This window comes from Penicillium maclennaniae (genome assembly GCF_028827695.1).
Source record: "Penicillium maclennaniae strain IBT 15551 chromosome Unknown utg000003l:1.0-5670915.0:1.0-5674809.0, whole genome shotgun sequence".
In the NCBI taxonomy this organism is placed as follows: Eukaryota; Fungi; Ascomycota; class Eurotiomycetes; order Eurotiales; family Aspergillaceae; genus Penicillium; species Penicillium maclennaniae.
The window spans coordinates 4,638,261-4,657,685 of NW_026623215.1; the positions used below are offsets into that span (position 1 = coordinate 4,638,261).

Below are 19,425 nucleotides of genomic sequence, written 5' to 3' on the forward strand. Positions count from 1 at the left end.
CTACAGCCATGGCCCCCAAGAACAACGCCAAGGGTGCCGCTAAGGGCAAAGGCAAAGATGCCGGTGAGGAGAAGGGTAAAGGCAAGGGTGCCGTGAAGGGCGCGCAGACAATTCAAGTGCGGCACATTCTTGTATGTTTCACATTTCTTTTCCTTCAACTCTGGTCTTAGATTTGGCTGCATAGCTTGCAGTGCGAATGTAGCCTGCTACAGTCTAGAGACAAATCACTAATGCAGATCCAGTGTGAGAAGCATGCAAAGAAGGAAGAGGCCCTGGAGAAGCTGCGCAATGGGTCCAAGTTTGACGAGGTTGCGCGCGAGTTCTCGGAGGATAAGGCTAGGCTAGGTAAGTGGTGTTGCTGTCGGATAATCGAGATCATGCAATATGTTACTGATGTGACCCAGGAGGTGCGCTTGGCTGGAAGACCCGAGCAGACCTGGAGCCCGCGTTCGAGTCTGTGGCTTTTGAGCTAGAGTCCAGCACGACTGCTAAGCCAAAATGGGGAGAAGCGAAGACAGGTCATGGCTATCATATCATCATGGTCGAAGGTCGGAAGTAAAGACAATTGTGACGCTCACATGAACTGATGTATACATTTGCGTTGATTCCCCATTCGATAACCCTCAAGGGATGCTGCTTTCGTGAAATGCTTCATGTTCTTTCTGACCTCTAAAACCTCTAATGACAGTTGATTCTGTACCTGAGACCAATTCCACCAATGAATTGAAGCTGCTTGAAACTACTGCGCCTTCTTGGCATTTTCAAGCTTGGCCTTCTCCTTGGCCTTCTTCTCTGATCTTTGCACCACGGCTTCGGCGCCAATGCCACCGAACACTAGGCCAATGCCTAGCCATTGTCCGGCGGAAAGGGAGTGACCAAACCAGAACACGCTCAAGAGCATGGTCAACATCTTGCGGGTGACGGTCACAGTGACCAGCAGCAGAGATGAGAAGTGCGACAGGGTGTAGAAGATGAACAATTGGCCGACAGCGCCACAAGCCGCGAATCCGAGTACGTGTTTCAACGCTTCGGGGTGACGAGTGAGGAAGGAGATGGCCGAGAACAGCTCCGTCTCAGTGGAGGGAGGGATGGGAATAGGTAGCAAGTTGTGCAGAATACCGCTCTGAGACACATGGGGCATGATCAAAAGATATGCAGAGGTCAGAAGCGTAGAGAGGACATTTTGCGCAACCATCATCTGGGGACCAGAAAAGCGGGTGTACCTCTTGGGAGAGGTGAAGACATGATCTTGCGTCGTATTTGTCAGGCCGTCAAGCAGCAGGTTGATAGACAGCAGGAAGATACCCCACATGGAAGAGCCGGACTGCTTCTCTGCCGATGCAGCAACCTTTTTACTCGTTCCTGGGTGGTGTAGGGTGAAGGTAGCAACGCCGAGAGTGACTAAGAGCACAACACCATACTTGTATAGCGGGTACTTCTTGCGGAATATAGTCAAATGTAGGAGCATGACTGGGAGGAGCTTGCATGATTTTGCAAGAATAAAGGTGAGGTAGTCGATATGCGCGAGACTGGCGTACCCGAATGGAGACGCGAGTGACGAGGAAATGCTGACCAGAAGCAACGGGAAGATTATGCTGCGCGTAGGGAAGATTGAGGGCATGCTCTGGCCCTTGGGTGTAGAGAGGTAGAGGTAGAGGAAGCCAGTGATGGCGGCAAAGGACGACTGAATGGTATTCAGGACTAGAGAGTAGGTGAAGCGCTCTGTCTCAGGCTCAGGGTCGGCAGCGCTTGCAGGATGAATGGCGTAGCTCGTTGTGGTAATTGCTTCCTGTAGGACACCCCATGAGAGGCTTTCATCTGTTAGTGTTCGATCGCATGATCCTCGAGGAATCGACATACAATGCCGCGTAAATACCGAGCACGCAGATGAGCAGCTGCATCAATCCAGGAGTGTCGGCGACTGTCTCCAGGGTCGCAGCTACCTTTGTCGGGCCGGCCTCTTGAACATTCACTGGATTTGTAGCGCGTCCATTGACATGCTTCTCAGCAACTTGGGCGGCGGCTTCGGCTTCATTGCGCATTGACTGTGAGGGAGTTCGCTGTAGCGGGTTTGTTTGCTTTTGACGGCCCATTGTAACAGTGTCAGAGACAAGAGTAGGACTCAAGATGAACTGAGATCGGATCAAAAGAGGGATCTGAAGGTTGCGATCCGGTCAGGGGAGTATGGAGAAAATGCCACCCTTAAATCCGGACTTTAAAAAAAAGAAAGATGATGCCATGTGTTCTTAGGTCGCGAAGCTTATCAACAATCGATGATCGCCCGAGCCCCACCTCCAAACCCTGAAGAAGGCTAAGAGGGTCTGGTATGAGACCAAGTAGCCCTGGTATATATGAGATATTTGTATTTTCAAAAAAAGCTTCTCGAAATATCTTGAAGGACTGACTCGGCGATTCATCACACTCTCTCTCTCTTTTCAGGCAAGCGGTGTAGCCTGTGTTTTCAAAATACTAGGCGGTGAGCGAGTAAATTGCCAAATCAACAGGCCATTTTCCATCTAAAAGCCGCAAAAGACTCAAACAGCTCCCACCTCAAGAATTCAAAGCAAACATGTCTACCAGACGATTTGAACAACCTTGCCCTGAACCCTCTGCACTCAGCAAACTGATAGAAGCTGCCGATGCATGTGGCAACCCTTTCTCAGCAACTACCCTTCAAATCCTGCACAATCTCCAATACCAGCATCTCTGGACCTCTTTGCAAATTCACGACATCTCCACGGCCTTGGATGCCTCGAAAGATTCCTCGAAAGGCCCAATTACATCTTCGCCGGACGATACTACACCAACTTTGATTTCCGGCATTCCTCCACACCGTGTGTACACGCATCCGGATGAGCAACTTTACATGCTGGAACAAGGACTCCGTGAAGATGACCTGAAGCCAGAGCGACTTTTCGTGATCCCCACTGCACAGGGTCAGGCGTGGAGTTTACGGCGTATGGCTGCTGTCTTTGATGCGATGTCGGAAGTTCAGGCGGATGAGAGCATGGGGGAAGGCAACACCGCCAAGGCAGAGCAGCTGGCAAAGTACTACAAGAGGCGGGAGAAGGCCCGCGAGACATCGGAATGGGGTGCGAAGAGAGTCTTGTTGGCAATGGTGGATAAGGGTATGGGTGGAGAGGGGACGGTGGTTTACTATGTTGTGCAAGAAGGCGAAGTCAAGCCGCGACAGAACTGAGTAACCTTGGAAGGATCGTTCTACGCGTACAACAAAAGTTTGAAAGGGCTGGAGAGGCATGCTCTCCATTCAGCTCACTGATCAATCGAAAAGTCGGCTTACATGTATACGCCGAGACGAGATTATTCACAAAATCCATACATGCGGCCACCGGGTATACTTCGTGCAAATGCACAAACGAGCAAGGGCCAAATATTCGGTTGGGTACAAAAGGTGTTGCAATGGTACAAAAATGACTCGGATGATTTGGGGCGAGACTCACAGCAGCAAGTTCTCGCGGTCGTTCTTCAGCATCTGGTCTTGCTCCAGCAGACAGCTTGTGCAGTAGCGATCATACCACTGCTTCACGCTATCTGCATTCTCTGCGAAAATACGTCCCGCCTGGGCTGTCTGAGCAGCTTGTGCTTCTTCATCGTTCCCAGATGCGTTGCCGCCAAGCAGGATTTCAACCTGACGACACCGTCGAAGTTCTTCGCGGAGCCAGCGCTCCCATTCGTTTTGAATGACCTCCTTCTCGATGCTATTCACAACGCGCAGCGCAACCAAAAGGTTGTGTCGATATGATCCGAGACGTTCACGCGTCTGCTGGAATCGCTTCGCTGCACTCTTGGTCATCGCGTCCCGAGGCCCGGAGGCGCTGAGGGAAAGCGGTAGCTCTGCGTATCGCATCGTGTTCTCGTGGAAAGCACTAAAGCAGTTGCTTGCGTTACCAGTAGTGTTCCAAATAGTTGTGTTGGCGACAGCCTCGTCGATGTCGCGGATATAGATTGCCTTGCTCATGACCATGTTCGGCTGAATTCCCAGCCTTGCCATGAAATTGCTTGCATGTCTCTCATGCCACCAGTCCCATGTATCCCGCGTAGAGTAGAAGCTATTCAAAAGCCCGCTAAAGACCAACAAGACCAGAATGACCTTGTGGGCGCTCACAGTCTTCACGCACCAAGTGACAATACCAATAATCCACTGCATGACCATCGAAAGAGTGGTTTCCAGAAGGGATAAGCAAGTCTCCCGGAGGAGCTGAACCATAGTCCGCTGGACACGGGGCTTGCGAGGCTCAATTTTTACGTTGACGCCCACGCCGTTGAAATGAGAAGTATTGCTCTGCCGTCCAACATGGCCGAAGATGGTGACGGCTTTCTTGGTACGGCTATGTGCTCCTAGGCGACGCACCTGGTCGCTCACAAGGTCGACAAGGTCCAGGGCGTCTTCCTCCAGGTCGTCCCTTGCTCTTTTGTTGATAATACCTAAAATAGAAAATGAATACCAAACACATATTTGCCTGTTGAGAATTTATTGTCGACTTACTCTGCAGGCCATAAGGAGCCTTCAGCCATTCGACTTTGGTGTAGACAGCAAGCTTGCTCTTTGACTTAGCCACGAAAGTAATGACGATCTTGCTGACCAGTCGGAAGGATCGTCGGAAGGGGAGGTGCCAAGGGGTCCTCTTGTCGGTAATCACGTAGCATAGGTGATCATTGAGGACGTCGATGATTTGATAGTCGGAGATTGCATTGTCATGGGTTCCTCCTATAGTATGTTAATTCATCCTTTTGTTCAAGTCGTGAGGGGGATGGAGACTTACCCAACATGTCAGTCGTTGCGATCTGGTACGAGAAGTCTCGTCTGAGGTGTTTTGACTCTGTGGCAGCCCATGGCCCTTGTTTGATGTCTGTGCGACGATTTGTTAGTTCAAATAAATATTTGGTGATCTCACATCACTCACCCTTGGCCTGTCGTTCGTGGAGCAGAAGCTGCCAAACAGCACTCTTATCTCCAAATAAGATATGGAAGAGTGCCTTCGGACTAATATTAAGCACCTTTTCAGTCGCCAAAACAAGGTCTCCTTGAGGAACATACTCCACTGGCTGGGTAGGAAGTCTAAACTTCCCCAGGTCCCGCCCGCGGCCATTCTTGCTTCCGTCAAGATCAAGATCTTTGTCAATGTAGATTGGAACCCGCAGGTCTTTGGCACGGCCATGGGCCATGAGGCTTGGGTCTGCATTATCGACTCCCGACGAAATATCCTCCCAGCTATCGGCACTGGCACCCCTTCTAGGAGAGCCAATATCCATCTTGATCAGTTCTTTGAGGACGTTTTCGAGGGACATGGGTTGAACGGCGATTGATCCTTGGATCAAGAAATTCAGTCGCTTTTGAAGGAGTCGAAGAGGCTCAAGCCAGGTTTTGATGGTGATTCGACCAGGCATATCGCTACCAAGGGGAGGAATAGTGTGAAGGAAGAGGAAATCAGAATCTCTGCCGGGGGCAGCTGTCACCTCTTTGATACTTTCCAAGGAGACGCTCGTCGTCAGAACTAATCCAAAGTGATGGCTGTAGAAGTAGATGTTCCGAGTAGTGACATAGGCTCTACCGGGGAACTCTTGTTGATCATTTGGACTCCAGGTTGCCCTGAACACCAAGACCAAAGGTTCTTCTCTCTTAACATCGGGAAAAAGCAGTCGGAACTGAGAATCCTGGATCCGCAATTGCTGCGGATAGATACTGGGATATTCGTATTCGGCAGCACCAATCACCGCTCGTTGGATCTTGGATGCGTCTCCATCAAGGCTCACTGTCTGTCTGTGGCGTGGTCCTGAGGTATGCTTGTTTGCCGCATCTGGTAGATCAGTCTGGGCCGCAATACTCTGCTTCTCGGAATCGCTCATGACAGATGGAGGTCGGCCTTCTGGTGAGATGTCTCGATCTCCGTTGGTAGTATGATAATGCTTTTCCAGTTGAAGCTTGTTGATAAAACCCCAATTTGAAGAGCCCCAGAGATTCGCCATCATACCACTGGGCATACTATCTGTGCTATCAACAGAGCCTAATCCAATGCCTCTTTCCTGATTCACAACAACTGCAGCCTTACTCATACTGGTGGGAGCAGGTGGGTTGGCAAGTGTAGGAGGGGCAAGATTTGCTCCAGGTTCATCAATGTTGCTCAAACTGCGACCTCGGCTTCCGGCTCCCTCGCTCACATTTAGAGGTGTATTTCCACCGTATGGAAGGATATTATGACTGGCAGAGATGAGACTAGCTATACCACCAGCCGGGCCTGGGACAGTAGGAGATGCGGGGGCAGCAAGGTTTGACTTCCGGTGGAGGTCAAGCTTCTGCTTGAGACGAGATGCGTGCTCTCGGGCAGAGCTTTCGCTGTCCAATCCAGTTAACCTTCGGCTTATATCAGAACTGGCCCGATAGGCAAGTCCGTTGTCCGGTACAGGCAAAGTTGAGCTTCGACTTTCGATTGGGGTCGTTTCCTCATGGTGATGCGGGGTGAACGAATCACTAGGGTCTGCGGTAAATTCTGGGGCAGGAGGTTGAGATATGGCGAAAGCAGGGTCTTGAACAGTCACTTTTCCAGATACCGACAAACCCGTGCTGGTAGGATTCTCCAAAGCTTTCTGTTTGGCAGACTCAAAAGTTCCAATCCATTCCATCAGCTCCTTCTGGTTCTCTGCCTGCAGCATAATGGTGTTGTTCGTGGTCTTGACTTGGAAACAGAAGCGCCGCTCCTCTTGGAAAGCGGGCCGAACACTGCACAAGAGCACACCAATCCGCTCACTTTCCTCGACACCGCCAGTACGGGCACCTTGCACAAGGCAGCCAAAGATGCCGTGCTTCAGGAAAGCCCAGCGGCGGACCCAGGTCGTGCGGCTCGGCTTTCCGGAGATTGTTCGAAGAAAAACCCACCCTTGCTTTTCTGGTCTGACATCCTTGCCCATGTTCATTGTTGACAGAGGACGAGAACCGAGGTAGGGAAAGGTAGAAATGGAATAATCCTCCAATTCGCGAGAAGGCCTAGCCACGATCTCAGCAGCCTCTTCGATTTGTTTCCGAGTCGAAAAAAGCTCTTTTTTGGAAGACCTGTCGCTTGCTTCCATCTCATGAACCCAGCCCTTGATCCGATCCATTTCATTGGACCATTTCGAGAACGTGCCGCTATTGTTGTTGTGGAAGCTGCGAAACTCCCGCCATTGATCGAAGGAAATTCGCACCAAGAGTCGATCGAGCGCATTTCGGACTTGAGGCGACTCAACAGAGAAGTCCATGGACGCCCGCAGATAGGCCTTGCGGGCTTCGTGGAGCTGGAATGCCTCTTCCCTCAAAGCCGAGGGTTCTTTGGATTTCGACTGCGAAGAGTATCGGGATTGTAAATAGTCGTACTGTTTTTGGGATTGTTCGAGAGCGCGCCGGACATCCTATAAGAAGATTATGTGGTGTCAGACGGAAACGTAAACAATGAGGTCTAGTCAACCGATACCTTGAAATGCCGCAAGTCCTCGTTCATGAATACTCGGATGGGTTCGGCAATCATAGCCTCCATTTTCTTCGTCGAAGCTACCAATCCGTTCCACAGATCTTTCGAGCCATCTCCACACCTCCTCATGGCCAACAGTGTATAGTCATGATCAACCACAGCTTCGGAGACGACCAGAGGGTGATTTGAGTAGGTAAGGAAGCTGCTGACTACACTCTCCAGACTAGCCAACTCAGATGAGAGTTTCGTCGCAGCTCGGGCGTAGCCGTCGAGCCATTTCTCGATGAATTCTATCTGGTCACAGAAGTGGTGGGTCGTGGCGCGAAAGGTTGGCGAGTCGAGAGCAGCTTCTTTGAGGCCCACAGGACTGCAGGATCAGGCAAACATCAGCATTGGAAGTAGAGACAGTATGAGAGCACTCACACCACGCTCACCAGCTGCCCGACTTGGGGTAACGGGGTGTGCGCTTGGGTCGACATCTAGCGCATGCCTCCCTACACTCGCACACTGCAAAATAGACACAAGAGAGGAGTAAGGTCAATGAGATCCTCTGCTGTCACGAGAACACAGGCTCAATGGTGAAGATGATGTTCAAGAAGCCTTGAGAGAGTCCACGTGCTAGTGACCTGGACCTCGCTCTCTGAGAGACTTCTTGCTATAATTGGCTACGTCAGGCAGTTCCCCGGCTTGGTGGCCTCAGGTGTCTCGGCGTCAACTCTGGGCGGTTTCCACGGTGAAAGGCGGTGTGAGAATTTTTTTTTCTGCCACAAAGTCGGCGCCGCAACTGGTGATCTTCTGGAGACAGTGCATACGCCCAGCGCAACAATGGAGCCCCCTTCCAAGAAGATGCGCACTCTGATGGATGACGATAGCTCCGATTCTGGAGATGATGCTGGTGGGGTACCCCTGAGGCCAGTCTGCCGAGTCGAGCTTCAAGATCAACGAAGATTTTGCCAAGCGATTCGAGTACAATAAGAAGAGAGAAGAGGTCGCAAGATGTAAGTTGCAACTCTTTCGAATCTGGACAACTATTATAGAGTAACTTAATGCTGACAGTTGTCTCTTTACAGTGGAAGCGAAGTATGGCAAGACCAACATGGGAAAGGGCCGCGCCGATGAGCCAGAGGAGGACGAGGAATCCTCTTCTGATGAGGATGAAGATGAGAATGGAGAGTTGGCCACGGAAGCCCTCGATGCAGAGATTATGGCTACTCTCAAGGCCATTCGTTCTAAGGACCCTGCCGTGTACGACAACAACGTTACCTTCTACACCAAGTTCGACGATGATGCCAACGTTACTCCCAAAGAAAAGCAAGAGAAATCTATGACTCTGCGCGACTACCATCGCCAGAACCTTTTGGCCGGTATCGACCCCGCGGAGGATGCGGATGAAGATGCTCCCAAGACCTTTGCACAGGAACAGGCAGACCTGAAAGATGCAGTTGTCAAGGCGATGCACGGTGCCGATTCTGACGAGGAGATGGACGACGCGGAAGACAACTTTTTAGTTCGCAAATCTGGACCGGTTGACTCTGCGCCTAAGGCGGAAGTCAAGCTGGACATTGAGAATGCAGACAAGGACCCCGAAACCTTCCTTTCCAACTTCTTGACCTCGCGAGCATGGATTCCCGAAGGCCGTGCCAATGAACTCCAACCCTTTGACTCAGATGATGATGATGAGGTGGATCGGGCAGATGCTTTCGAGGAGGCCTACAACTTCCGCTTTGAGGATCCTAGCAAGCTCAACGAGAAGATTATGACCCATGCCCGTGACATGACCAACGACCAGTCTGTTCGCAGAGAAGAGAAGAGCGCGCGTAAGAAGATCCGCGATGCCGAGCGTCAGCGCAAGGAGGAGGAGAAAAAGCAGCGCGAGACCGAGAAGAACCGTTTGCGCAAGCTCAAGGCAGAAGAGCTTCAGAACAAGGTCAACCAGATCAAGGAAGTTGCTGGCTTGCGGGCTGCTGAGTTCACTGATGAGGATTGGGCCCGCTTCCTCGACGACGCCTGGGATGACAAGGAGTGGTCCAACGAGATGGCCAAGCGATTTGGCGAAGACTACTACGAAGACCAGGATATTTCGGGCAAGAAACACCCTCAAAAGCCTGAGTGGGACGACGATATTGATATCAAGGACTTGATTCCCGACTACGAGGATGAAGAACCCACCAAGCCTCTATTGAGCTCTGATGACGAGGATGAGGAAGATGACGAAGCTTCTGGTTCCAAGAAGAAGAGCAAGGCCCAGGAGAAGCGTGAACAGAAGCGCGAGGTTCGCAAGGACAAAATGCGCATTGATGAAGCCGTCGAGCGGAACCTTGACCTCGATATCACTCTTCTTCCTGGTGCCACCAAGAAGAACGCGACCCGTTTCCGCTATCGTGAGACTTCTCCTCAGAGCTTCGGTTTGACAGCCCGCGATATCCTCATGGCAGACGACCAGCAGCTCAACCAATTTGCTGGTCTGAAGAAGCTTGCTTCCTTCCGTGAAGCCGAGAAGAAGGAGAAGGATCAGAGGAAGCTGGGCAAGAAGGCCCGACTCCGCCAGTGGCGCAAGGATACCTTTGGTAATGAGGAAGGTCCCGAGTTCAAGTTCGGTGGAGATGCGCCTGTCGAGAAGGAGGCTGAGAACGAAACCAAGCTGGATATCCGCGAAGGTGATGGACAGAGGAAGAAGAGAAAGCGGTCGAAGAAGAACTAAGCGCAGGCGCAAATTAAAAGCCGGTGTCGTGTATAAGACAACCTTGGCATCTATGGATGTGAACAAGTTTTGGGGACCGGGCATGGAGTTAAATCTATTTATTTGCATTCAAGGTTCTTGCATTTCGATGTTTTGACTTTGTAGACGTTAAGATAAGCCTTTTGCTTGGCTCGTATAATTGTCCATTTGGGGCTTCTCACTCGTCCGGACCCAAATATATCCATTTCCACCCGCCCTTCCTTGAAAAGTCGCCGAAAATTACTACCGCCCGGTGGAAATCACACTCAGCCCTCGCCCCCTGATGCCCATCATCATTCACTCTTGGTGGCAAATATTCGAAAATGTCAAATTACAGCTGAACAGCCAAGTTCTGGTGCGTCAACTAATTGTCCGGAGTCTGTGTCATATGCAATATTATGTATGTGGCCAAAGGACATGTGTGGATATATTTTGATGCATGAACCGTCTATTTGGCCCAACCATGTAAGTAAAAACTTATAGATCATGCACATGAGAACGACACAGCAAATTAGCCCACAGACCTATCCTAGTTCCTTCATAACCTTATGGTATCAGCGTCCCAGTTTCCTGCAATTCTGCAGGTGAGCTGTGTCTCTCATATTTCCTAGTTAACCCAGGCCGATGCGTAGACAAGTGGGCCCTAGGGGGATCATGATTGGCCTGTGCCTAGCGTTGTCCAGGTACATCGCACATGCGGCTGACCTCCACATCAAAGTCTGTACCCGTTACCTAGATAACACCGAGAAAATGGCTCATAGCCGGCTTCTCCCCGAATAGGTATTTCGTCGCGCGAGTCGATCACCAGTAGCCTAAGATGTACTATCGTGTTGCTGCGCCATGTAGAGGATTATGCCAAGAAAAGGTCTCAGCTATAGTCAGGGAGTACGAGACCATTGCTCGAGTCAACTTTGAATTCTTCCGTGGTCTCTGCACAGCACAAGATGAAGTTAATCACGCGAACCGCAAATAGAGAGTGTCCAATCCAAATGCGATCAATACTACGTGTATGTGCCTATGCTGGACCAGCAGTTTTCTGCTTGCCACAGGGTTTTGGGCTTTCGGATACTCGGGGGGCAAGGAAAAAAGGAGGTCCTCGCCCCGTAGGTGTGGAGGTCCGGCATTGGACGGGGCCAGATACGCGGTACGGGCTGGATACGGTGTCCACTGGGCGCTTGGACTCTCGTTGCTCCGACTACGATTCTGGCCAGTATTCCATATAGACGGATTCCAGACAGATAAGGAAGGGAGCAAAGAGAGTCCGGGGATACAAGAGGCATAAATGAATCGATCCTACTAGATTTATCGTCGAATACGAGCCATTTGGCCCTGTAAAAGCAGAGGACAGCTGATGAAAATAGATGCAGAAATTTTCAGGCTCGGGAGATATCGGCAAGGCCAGGAGGCAATACCTGGATATTTCGGTAAATACGGACCCCTGGCCTACCTGATTGGGTGTTAGTCTCCTGCGTTCGCTTCCACCCGCGTACGGCAGTATTTTATTTTTCTGCCCCCTTCCGCCCCTTCTCTTCCTTTTTCTTCTCATCCCCGGTGTTCCTTCTTGACACTTCTCCATCTCCTCTCTTCTTCCCGTTGTTGCATCTATTTCTTGCACAACCTTCATCATGTCTAAGGGTGATGTTAACCAGGGCGACAAGTCCGTCTTCGGCATGCCCGTAAGTCTTTCCTCCTGCTGAGCTCGCCAACTTCCATTCTCGACTCGTCGCGACAATGGACCTGGATGCATCTTGATAGGACTTTGTCCGTCTCGATGCGACCAGGGCCATTGCCAACACAGAGAAGAGACGGGCAAGCTTGGTTTCGATGATGAATTGGCTGGAACAAACGCGCTAACAAAATTTTTCACAGGGATTCGTCGTCGACTTCTTGAGTATGTGCCACGTCTCAACTTTCCAGCCTTGGGCTGGATTCTCCCAATCACAACACCATGAATGAATACTAACAGGTTTCCAGTGGGTGGTGTCTCCGCCGCTGTCTCCAAGACCGCCGCTGCCCCCATTGAGCGTATCAAGCTCCTGATCCAGAACCAGGTTGGTCATCCCTTTCCATCAATTTGACCCGTCGGCGTCAATCAAAGGAGGGCGAAATTTACTAGAGCAGCAATTGCGAACTTGAATCAACTTCTTTCGTGGTTCTTGTCGTGGTCACTGCTCGACTGAAAATTTTTCCTCTCCCGTGACGATCCGCAAAGGGGGCATCTATTTGTTTATCTTAGAGTCGACATCTAATCTTGGTTTTTCCTCTCATAGGATGAGATGCTCAAGGCCGGTCGTCTCGACCGCAAGTACAACGGTATCGCCGACTGCTTCAAGCGTACCGCTGCTGCTGAGGGTATGGCCTCCCTGTGGCGTGGTAACACCGCCAACGTTATCCGTTACTTCCCCACCCAGGCTCTTAACTTTGCCTTCCGTGACACCTACAAGTCCATGTTCGCCTACAAGAAGGAACGTGATGGATACGCCAAGTGGATGATGGGTAACCTTGCCTCCGGTGGTGCTGCCGGTGCCACTTCCCTCCTCTTCGTCTACTCCCTGGACTACGCCCGTACCCGTCTGGCCAACGACGCCAAGTCCGCCAAGGGCTCCGGTGAGCGCCAGTTCAACGGTCTCGTTGATGTTTACCGCAAGACCATCGCCTCCGACGGTATTGCCGGTCTCTACCGTGGTTTCGGTCCCTCCGTTTTCGGTATCGTTGTTTACCGTGGTCTCTACTTCGGCATGTACGACTCCCTCAAGCCCGTTCTCCTTGTTGGCTCCCTTGAGGGCAACTTCCTTGCCTCCTTCCTGCTCGGCTGGACCGTCACCACCGCTGCCGGTGTTGCCTCCTACCCTCTGGATACCGTCCGTCGCCGCATGATGATGACCTCTGGTGAGGCCGTCAAGTACAAGTCCTCCATGGATGCTGCCCGCCAGATCGTCGCCGCTGAGGGTGTCAAGTCTCTCTTCAAGGGTGCTGGTGCCAACATCCTCCGTGGTGTTGCCGGTGCCGGTGTCCTGTCCATCTACGACCAGGTCCAGCTCATCCTCTTCGGCAAGAAGTTCAAATAAATGATTCGCCCCTAAGCGATCATTTGCCACCTGTAGTTATACTGGAGTCGGGGTTGGTTCCCTGCCTGGTGTAACCGCTAGGCGATGGGAAGCAGAGGTTGTGGGACTGCAAAAGATAGATGCGTCAAGAAATGGGTTCTGGGGGATCTTGAAGCATAGAAAGGTGTGATTCTTCCCTTTTTGTACCCGATGTATTTTACTGCCTGCAAGCTCTTTTTCATTTCTTCGAAAACTGTATTTTCTTCTACGTATCATCTCTCTCTCTCTCTCCATACTCCGTAGTCCACGAGTAGAGTTACATTATGTGTCCCATGGAGTTTTCTGAACTGGTGAGGCTGGTGAAGATTTCTCTTACCTCGCCGTGACCCTCTTAAGGGCTCACACAAGTGTTCATACATTGATGGCCATGTCGCAAGCCCTCAACTGGCTCTGCTTCAAGTTTAGGCCCCCTTTACAAATTTTCCTAGTTGGTATGTTGATACGTGGCGACAAGCTCCAAGCTTGGGTGGCAAGTATCAGCTAGGGGCCCACCGACGTGAGAGCTATCAGGAAATCCTCAGGACAGACCACTTGTCTTTGTGACCCGGATCCACGATCTCATCCAACCGGCGCTATCCTGAACTGGGAAAAGCATACCTCAAAGCTCATCACTGCGCAGCTCAAAGTGGTCGCCCCACAGTTGAAAGCGCATGACGTCTGGGGCTGGAGCTTCTTGACTTCCCAGCTACTCACTCGAACTTCTTCTTCAGCACTTCTACTCCGCAATCATGTCTGCCTCCGGAGGTATACCAACCTACACTTCTGCGCCTGTCAATGGAAACAAGGAAGAAAGCACACAGGCGTCCACCTCGCATCCAGAACCCGCCACCGCAATCGAGTCATCAATCACAGCGCCCTCGCAACCCGCAACCACCACTGCGACTGCAACTGCTACAGCGCCTTCCTACTCCCCCATCTACGCAACTGCGCAACCAGAAGCTCCTCCAGCCCAACCCGGCACAGCACCAAGTCTGCCCGTCCCAACAGGCGCCGCTTCAAGCAACCTCACAGCAACACCGACAACCACCTTTCCAACCGCAACATCGATATCTACATACTCCCCGCCGGCTCCCCAGCCAGGCGCAGTGCCACAGCCTCCAACCAAAGCAACAGGCTCTCCAGTACCCCCTCCGCCGAAAGTAGGCGAGACCGTCACTCAACATCCGTCACACCCTCCAGCCACATTCACTCAATCCTATTCTTACCAGCCTGCTTCTTCTATCCCAAATTCAACATCAACCCCTTACTCCTCAGTCTACCAAACGCACGCCGGTGCAAGCTCTCGTACCCAGGGTCTCCCGTTGCACTCTTCGAGCGGTGGAGGCGGAGGCGCGAATGATATCTTCAATGACGAGCCTTCGTTTATGAATACGGCTAAGTCGTGGTGGCAGACTGCTGGGACGAAGCTGGCGGAGGTCGAGGCGGAGGTCTGGAAGCGGATCAATAATGCTCATGATGAGTAGGTTGAGTAAATTGAGAGTGCATTGTTAGGAATTATATCTAAATTGGTTTTGGGGGTTTTATTTCTTTTCAAAGGTCATTATTTATCGGAGAGGAAGGTTTGATGAGTTTACAGAATGGTATTCATTCATGTTTTCGGATCATTAGGTTAATGTGAAATATAAATGTGCATCCTGGACTAACCTGATTTTTTTTTTTGATTACGGGACTCATAGTTGGGAGCCGAATTTGTCTGTAATTCTATTCTAGACATGACCTTCAAACACTCGAGGGCAGAACCATGTATTATATGGTAGAGTTTTCACCATTCGGGTGTCCATGTACTGTGCAGCAGCAAATCCAAAGAGAAACGAGGCAGGGTTCCCGTCGAGTATTTTGTTATATTTCGTATTTCAAGCGAAACTGATTTAGGTGTCACCCAAAACTACGGAAACCTGGTAGATACCTAGACAGCCCAGTAGCTACATTTTATAGGCCTCAACTTCCAATATAATCTTTTTAGTTGCAACTATCTCGAATACAGTTCAGTATATCGGAAAATAAGAGACAGCATATACTCTTGGATTCGAGAAGATGAATCTTTCGAAATTTGATTGAGAAGAGTATCAGTGGGGCCCAACGCTAAGCGAAGAACCCACAACTACCTAAAAGAAGATATGTACTTCCAACGAAACCCGATCCACCCTTATGTCGTGAAGAGGGAGGACCCACACAAACATATAAAGCCCTGACCCATAAGCTCTCAGTGAAATCAACGAAGATGACCGAGAGCACAATCACGACAGCAGCCAAAGCAAGGAACCATGCAGGTCAGTGCAGAACAGTAAAGACGACCGACAAAGCATATTTCCAGTGACAAGGCGAGGGCCATCGTGAGTATGGTAGCCAGAGCAGGCGCCATAGAAGATCAGAGATTAGGAAACGTGTAAAAGGTAAGAAAATTGCGAATCTGCGGGTATGGTTGAAGCCCGAGACTCGATGCGAAGAACAGCATGCCATAGAGAGAAGATTGTGAATCAAGACAGACACTGGGGGGTATTGATGATTGTCGCAGAGGAAATCCGGTTCCAGAAGATGCCACTGCAAATCCAGCATCGTCTCGATGAACACAACGAAATTAGAACACCTTGGGACGCCAACATGTAAAGAAAAATAAATAAAAAAAGACAAATCCCAACGCCGGTAATCCACATCAACGTGATCATGTTGCAAAGCACTTCCCGAAGGAATAGCTCATTCATTTCTTGATGACTCATGACAGAAATTCAGGGAGAAGCACGTCAAAAGCGGTCCGGACCAGCCTTGACGACCATATTATGGAGTAAACGTTTGAATCCCAAAGAGGGGACTCCAGACAAAAAAAGCAAAAGAAGAACGCCGATCATGAAGGTAGAGCTTTACATAGAGCCCAGACGAAGAAGCGCCTCTACCGCAGCGCGTTCCTGGGTATCAAAGGTGCGGGGCGCCGATTTGGCCACAGTGGGGCTGTTGCCGACACCAAAAAGAGGCTGCGCGCGAGCCGCAACGTTGCTTTTCATGATCCCACCGGTGTTATTAAGCGAGCGTGCACGCAGGGCGTCCGCCCCAATTTGCGCCCAATCTTCTTCATCGGTCACGTCGCCTTCATTCCAATCGTTCTCCTGGAGGTCGTCCGGCGCCTCGGAAGAAGAGCAGTACTCGTCGCCGTCGAGCGACATTTTGTCAGCCTCGTGCTCGAGCATGTCCAAGTCCCGGGCGCCGAAGCCCATGTCTTCAGCGGTGTACGAGAATGCCACCGAGTCGCGCACACTGCTCGCATACGGATCGCGTCCTCGAGCCCACCCCGAGTGACCCTCGATCTGCAAACCGCGCTGGTGAAAGGATCCGGCGAGGCTGGATGGTGGCGACGACGCGTTGAAGGAGCGCTCTCGGGCAGGATCTCCGTCTCGTCGCGCGTCCCATCGACCCCAGCCAACCTTTTCAAAGACCACGTCGCCGTCTACACCTCCTGCTTCACCGCCGTTGCCTCGGCCTTCGAGTGCAGATACCACGAGTCGACGCGCTTTGGCAGGCGGGATGCGGGAGAAGCCTGGCACGGAGGTCGTCAGGAAGCCCATAACGTGGCGGATAGCCAACGGACCCTGCTGGAGCAGGATGTCGGGCAGATGATGCTTGGCTAGCATGGCGGGAGTGATATCGCCGGCGCTATCGTGGTCCAGTTCCAGCGTGTGCGCGGACCGCTGGTTGAGGCTGAGGCCGTCATCGTCCTGCAAGTCGATGTCGGAGTCCAACTGTGGCACCGCGGATAGTGGCGAGCCGGACGACAGTACGTGGCGCTGTTTGAAGGCTTGAGGAGGAAGCGTGGGCGAGATGGAGTTGGGTGGCGTGGGAAGCATGGCGGGTTGACCGTGAGCAGCGGGCTTTCCGGCGCTTATACGGGGCCGAGGGATATCGACCGAAGCGGTCTTGCCAGCAAGAGCCATAGCGATGCTGGAGTTGGTCTGAGAAGCCATGATGAAGAGTTTGAAGAAAGATTCCACGAGTGTCTGATTTCGCGCCAGGAGAGATGAGTCAGACGGGCGTTCCAAACAATGCGCAGCCACGGCACGCGATTGGGGGCAGGAATCGGTGGCGACTCGGGTGCCTTAGGGATGACAGAAAGTGAGACTTACCTCTTTTAACAGTGACAAAGAGACTCAAAGGATGTGGATGTGCGTTGGGGGAAAGGTAGGGGGAGATATGCGGAGACGTCCACGTATAGTTGGAGATTGCGACGCGGCAAGGGGAACGCGACTAGAAGACAGATCGGCGATTAGTCTTAAGGGGGTGCAAGCGTAGCGAGAATAGTCAGAGAAGAATAGTAGTTTGCAAGACAAAAAAGAGGTTCGAGGAGTACATTAAAAAAGGAGGGGTGATTGTGCGACGGGGTATTCAGCGACTATACAGCCTTGGAAGGGGAAAGTATGGGACTCCGCAGGCGCAACGCAGCCGGTGCGCGTGGGCGGGTTGATTGGCGCCTCGTGGATCGCCGGGTGCTTCCGGCTGAGGCTGGACTTCGATGATCTATGCTCGACGTTTATAGATTCTCATCTTCTCGAGACTCGAGAATGACGGATCCGTCTCGCTGTCTCTCTTCTCCTCTCTCTCTCTTCCCGTCCAGATGGAATCGATAATCCCTGAAGGGATCCTCAGGGGACCCTAGTAACCCGGTCTCTTACACTAGAGTCATACTATGTACATGATAGACTTAGGGGATTTCCCCTCAGACCCAGGGGTCCCGTGCTGAGTCCGAGATCGCCGCCCCCTCCTTATCGGCCACTTAGAACGAATGCGGGTGCTCGTGCTCATTGCCCTGCAAACGTTCTGAGGGCGCAACCCTTATGGGGAAACCCACGTCTCCGTTGAAAGTATCCGGTACATTGCACATTCCTCAATGATAAGCCACTCCTCCGGGCACGTGTTGCGTTGTCCCGATGATGATCATTCTCTCGCCAATCTAACTTTTTCTTTCTCTTTCCCAACTCTTACGGTGATGTGACATCCTTCGCACAGTCCTGATGTACCACCTGCCCCTCCCTGCTCCTCTATACTCAGCGGGGCCTGATGGAAATCTGGACTCGGGCAGTGCATTGACGTCACCCGTGAGTACCGGATACATACACTTGGCACTTACTCTTTGCGGCAACCCTGTGCTTTCTACCTCCCCACTAAAACACCTAAGCCTCCTGACGCGTGTCCACGATCTATCAGTGATGCCTGGAAAGAGAGTACTCTTCCTGCATGGACCTCTCTGGAATGCGGTGCTGCATTTTCCCTGGACTGAACCCCTCATTGGTTGCCCCGTGGACCGAGGAGTCCGAGGGAATGCCGTGTGATGGGTAATGGCTTGGGCCACCTCTGGAAAGAGGGACTCGGCGGATTGACCCCTCCATGCCTATCCTGGCAATGGGGGTAACATTTTCTCGGCCCAGATAACCACTTGGGATACATGACGCGCGAGAATATAGAATATAGACCAGTTGTGGGGGGGGGGGGAGATTAGACTGTCTCCGGTCTTAGCGTAGGGTTCCGCCCTGATAGTATCTAGTATAGAACCCACTATGCGGTATACCATGTTCAGCTTCACTACGAGGGATTATTACTTCCGTCCATTCTCGGCTGCTGTGTTTCATCGCATCGATGCCCGAGTGTGCGAGGACCATTCTACGTACTCTGACTCGCGATGCCAATTTACTCAATTGGCTCCACTCCGAGGCCACATCTCATAGATCAACATAAACCTGAGTTGCAAGTTGCAAGTTTGAACTTGAACTTGAAATAGCGCGCATGAAGTCCTTGATATCTCGTCAGTGGCTGATAATTTCTTGCCCTGATTTTCGATTATGCAATTTGTCCAATGCTGCCTGTCACTTCACCCTGTGTCTCATACATACCCGGAGATCAAAAGAAATTCCAATGAACAGGAATGCATCTCTCTGCTCCGCGGGAGACTGTCCACCCGTGCAGCGGATATCGCGGACCGGTTGGGTTACTCCGGGTTTCAAAGTCGGCCAGATTCTGTGCAGCCGCCACAGCCTGTACATGACACACTCCTTCTCCGAACGTGTCTGGCCTTTCCACGAAAGCTGGCTACTGACCCCACAGTTTGCATCCTACCCCCTCTCCCAGGTACGCTGGCCGAACTTCCGGTTCCGTG

The 19,425-nt window shown here is 51.6% G+C and overlaps 8 protein-coding genes across 8 annotated transcripts; 5 read left to right on the forward strand and 3 right to left on the reverse strand.

Annotated features, from left to right (window-relative positions):
* Positions 1 to 8: 8 nt before the first annotated feature.
* Positions 9 to 559, forward strand: N7477_003858 (peptidylprolyl isomerase; the record flags this gene model as incomplete). Its single annotated transcript, XM_056965521.1, has 3 exons — positions 9 to 131; positions 243 to 345; positions 405 to 559. 3 exons carry the CDS (start codon positions 9 to 11, stop codon positions 557 to 559), a joined length of 381 nt encoding a protein of 126 aa, XP_056825474.1.
* A 180-nt stretch (positions 560 to 739) lies between these two features.
* N7477_003859 (UDP-galactose transporter HUT1) lies at positions 740 to 2,093 on the reverse strand (the record flags this gene model as incomplete). The annotated part of the gene is made up of 2 exons (XM_056965522.1): positions 740 to 1,811; positions 1,861 to 2,093. 2 exons carry the CDS (start codon positions 2,091 to 2,093, stop codon positions 740 to 742), a joined length of 1,305 nt encoding a protein of 434 aa, XP_056825475.1.
* Positions 2,094 to 2,569: 476 nt separating this feature from the next.
* Positions 2,570 to 3,199, forward strand: N7477_003860 (uncharacterized protein; the record flags this gene model as incomplete). Its single annotated transcript, XM_056965523.1, has 1 exon — positions 2,570 to 3,199. The coding sequence occupies one exon, from the start codon at positions 2,570 to 2,572 to the stop codon at positions 3,197 to 3,199; it is 630 nt and encodes a 209-aa protein (XP_056825476.1).
* Positions 3,200 to 3,463: 264 nt separating this feature from the next.
* N7477_003861 (uncharacterized protein) lies at positions 3,464 to 7,942 on the reverse strand (the record flags this gene model as incomplete). Its single annotated transcript, XM_056965524.1, has 6 exons — positions 3,464 to 4,446; positions 4,508 to 4,729; positions 4,785 to 4,871; positions 4,926 to 7,404; positions 7,467 to 7,830; positions 7,887 to 7,942. Coding segments are annotated over 6 exons (4,191 nt in total), but the record flags the coding sequence as incomplete, so codon positions are not given.
* Positions 7,943 to 8,288: 346 nt separating this feature from the next.
* N7477_003862 (KRI1 family protein) lies at positions 8,289 to 10,164 on the forward strand (the record flags this gene model as incomplete). Its single annotated transcript, XM_056965525.1, is given in 3 exon segments — positions 8,289 to 8,363; positions 8,380 to 8,461; positions 8,534 to 10,164. 3 exon segments carry the CDS (start codon positions 8,289 to 8,291, stop codon positions 10,162 to 10,164), a joined length of 1,788 nt encoding a protein of 595 aa, XP_056825478.1.
* Positions 10,165 to 11,807: 1,643 nt separating this feature from the next.
* Positions 11,808 to 13,250, forward strand: N7477_003863 (putative mitochondrial ADP,ATP carrier protein (Ant); the record flags this gene model as incomplete). The annotated part of the gene is made up of 4 exons (XM_056965526.1): positions 11,808 to 11,858; positions 12,052 to 12,073; positions 12,157 to 12,233; positions 12,453 to 13,250. 4 exons carry the CDS (start codon positions 11,808 to 11,810, stop codon positions 13,248 to 13,250), a joined length of 948 nt encoding a protein of 315 aa, XP_056825479.1.
* Positions 13,251 to 14,017: 767 nt separating this feature from the next.
* N7477_003864 (uncharacterized protein) lies at positions 14,018 to 14,752 on the forward strand (the record flags this gene model as incomplete). The annotated part of the gene is made up of 1 exon (XM_056965527.1): positions 14,018 to 14,752. The coding sequence occupies one exon, from the start codon at positions 14,018 to 14,020 to the stop codon at positions 14,750 to 14,752; it is 735 nt and encodes a 244-aa protein (XP_056825480.1).
* Positions 14,753 to 16,147: 1,395 nt separating this feature from the next.
* On the reverse strand, positions 16,148 to 17,242 carry N7477_003865 (uncharacterized protein; the record flags this gene model as incomplete). Its single annotated transcript, XM_056965528.1, has 1 exon — positions 16,148 to 17,242. One exon carries the CDS (start codon positions 17,240 to 17,242, stop codon positions 16,148 to 16,150), a length of 1,095 nt encoding a protein of 364 aa, XP_056825481.1.
* Between the last annotated feature and the right edge of the window lie 2,183 nt (positions 17,243 to 19,425).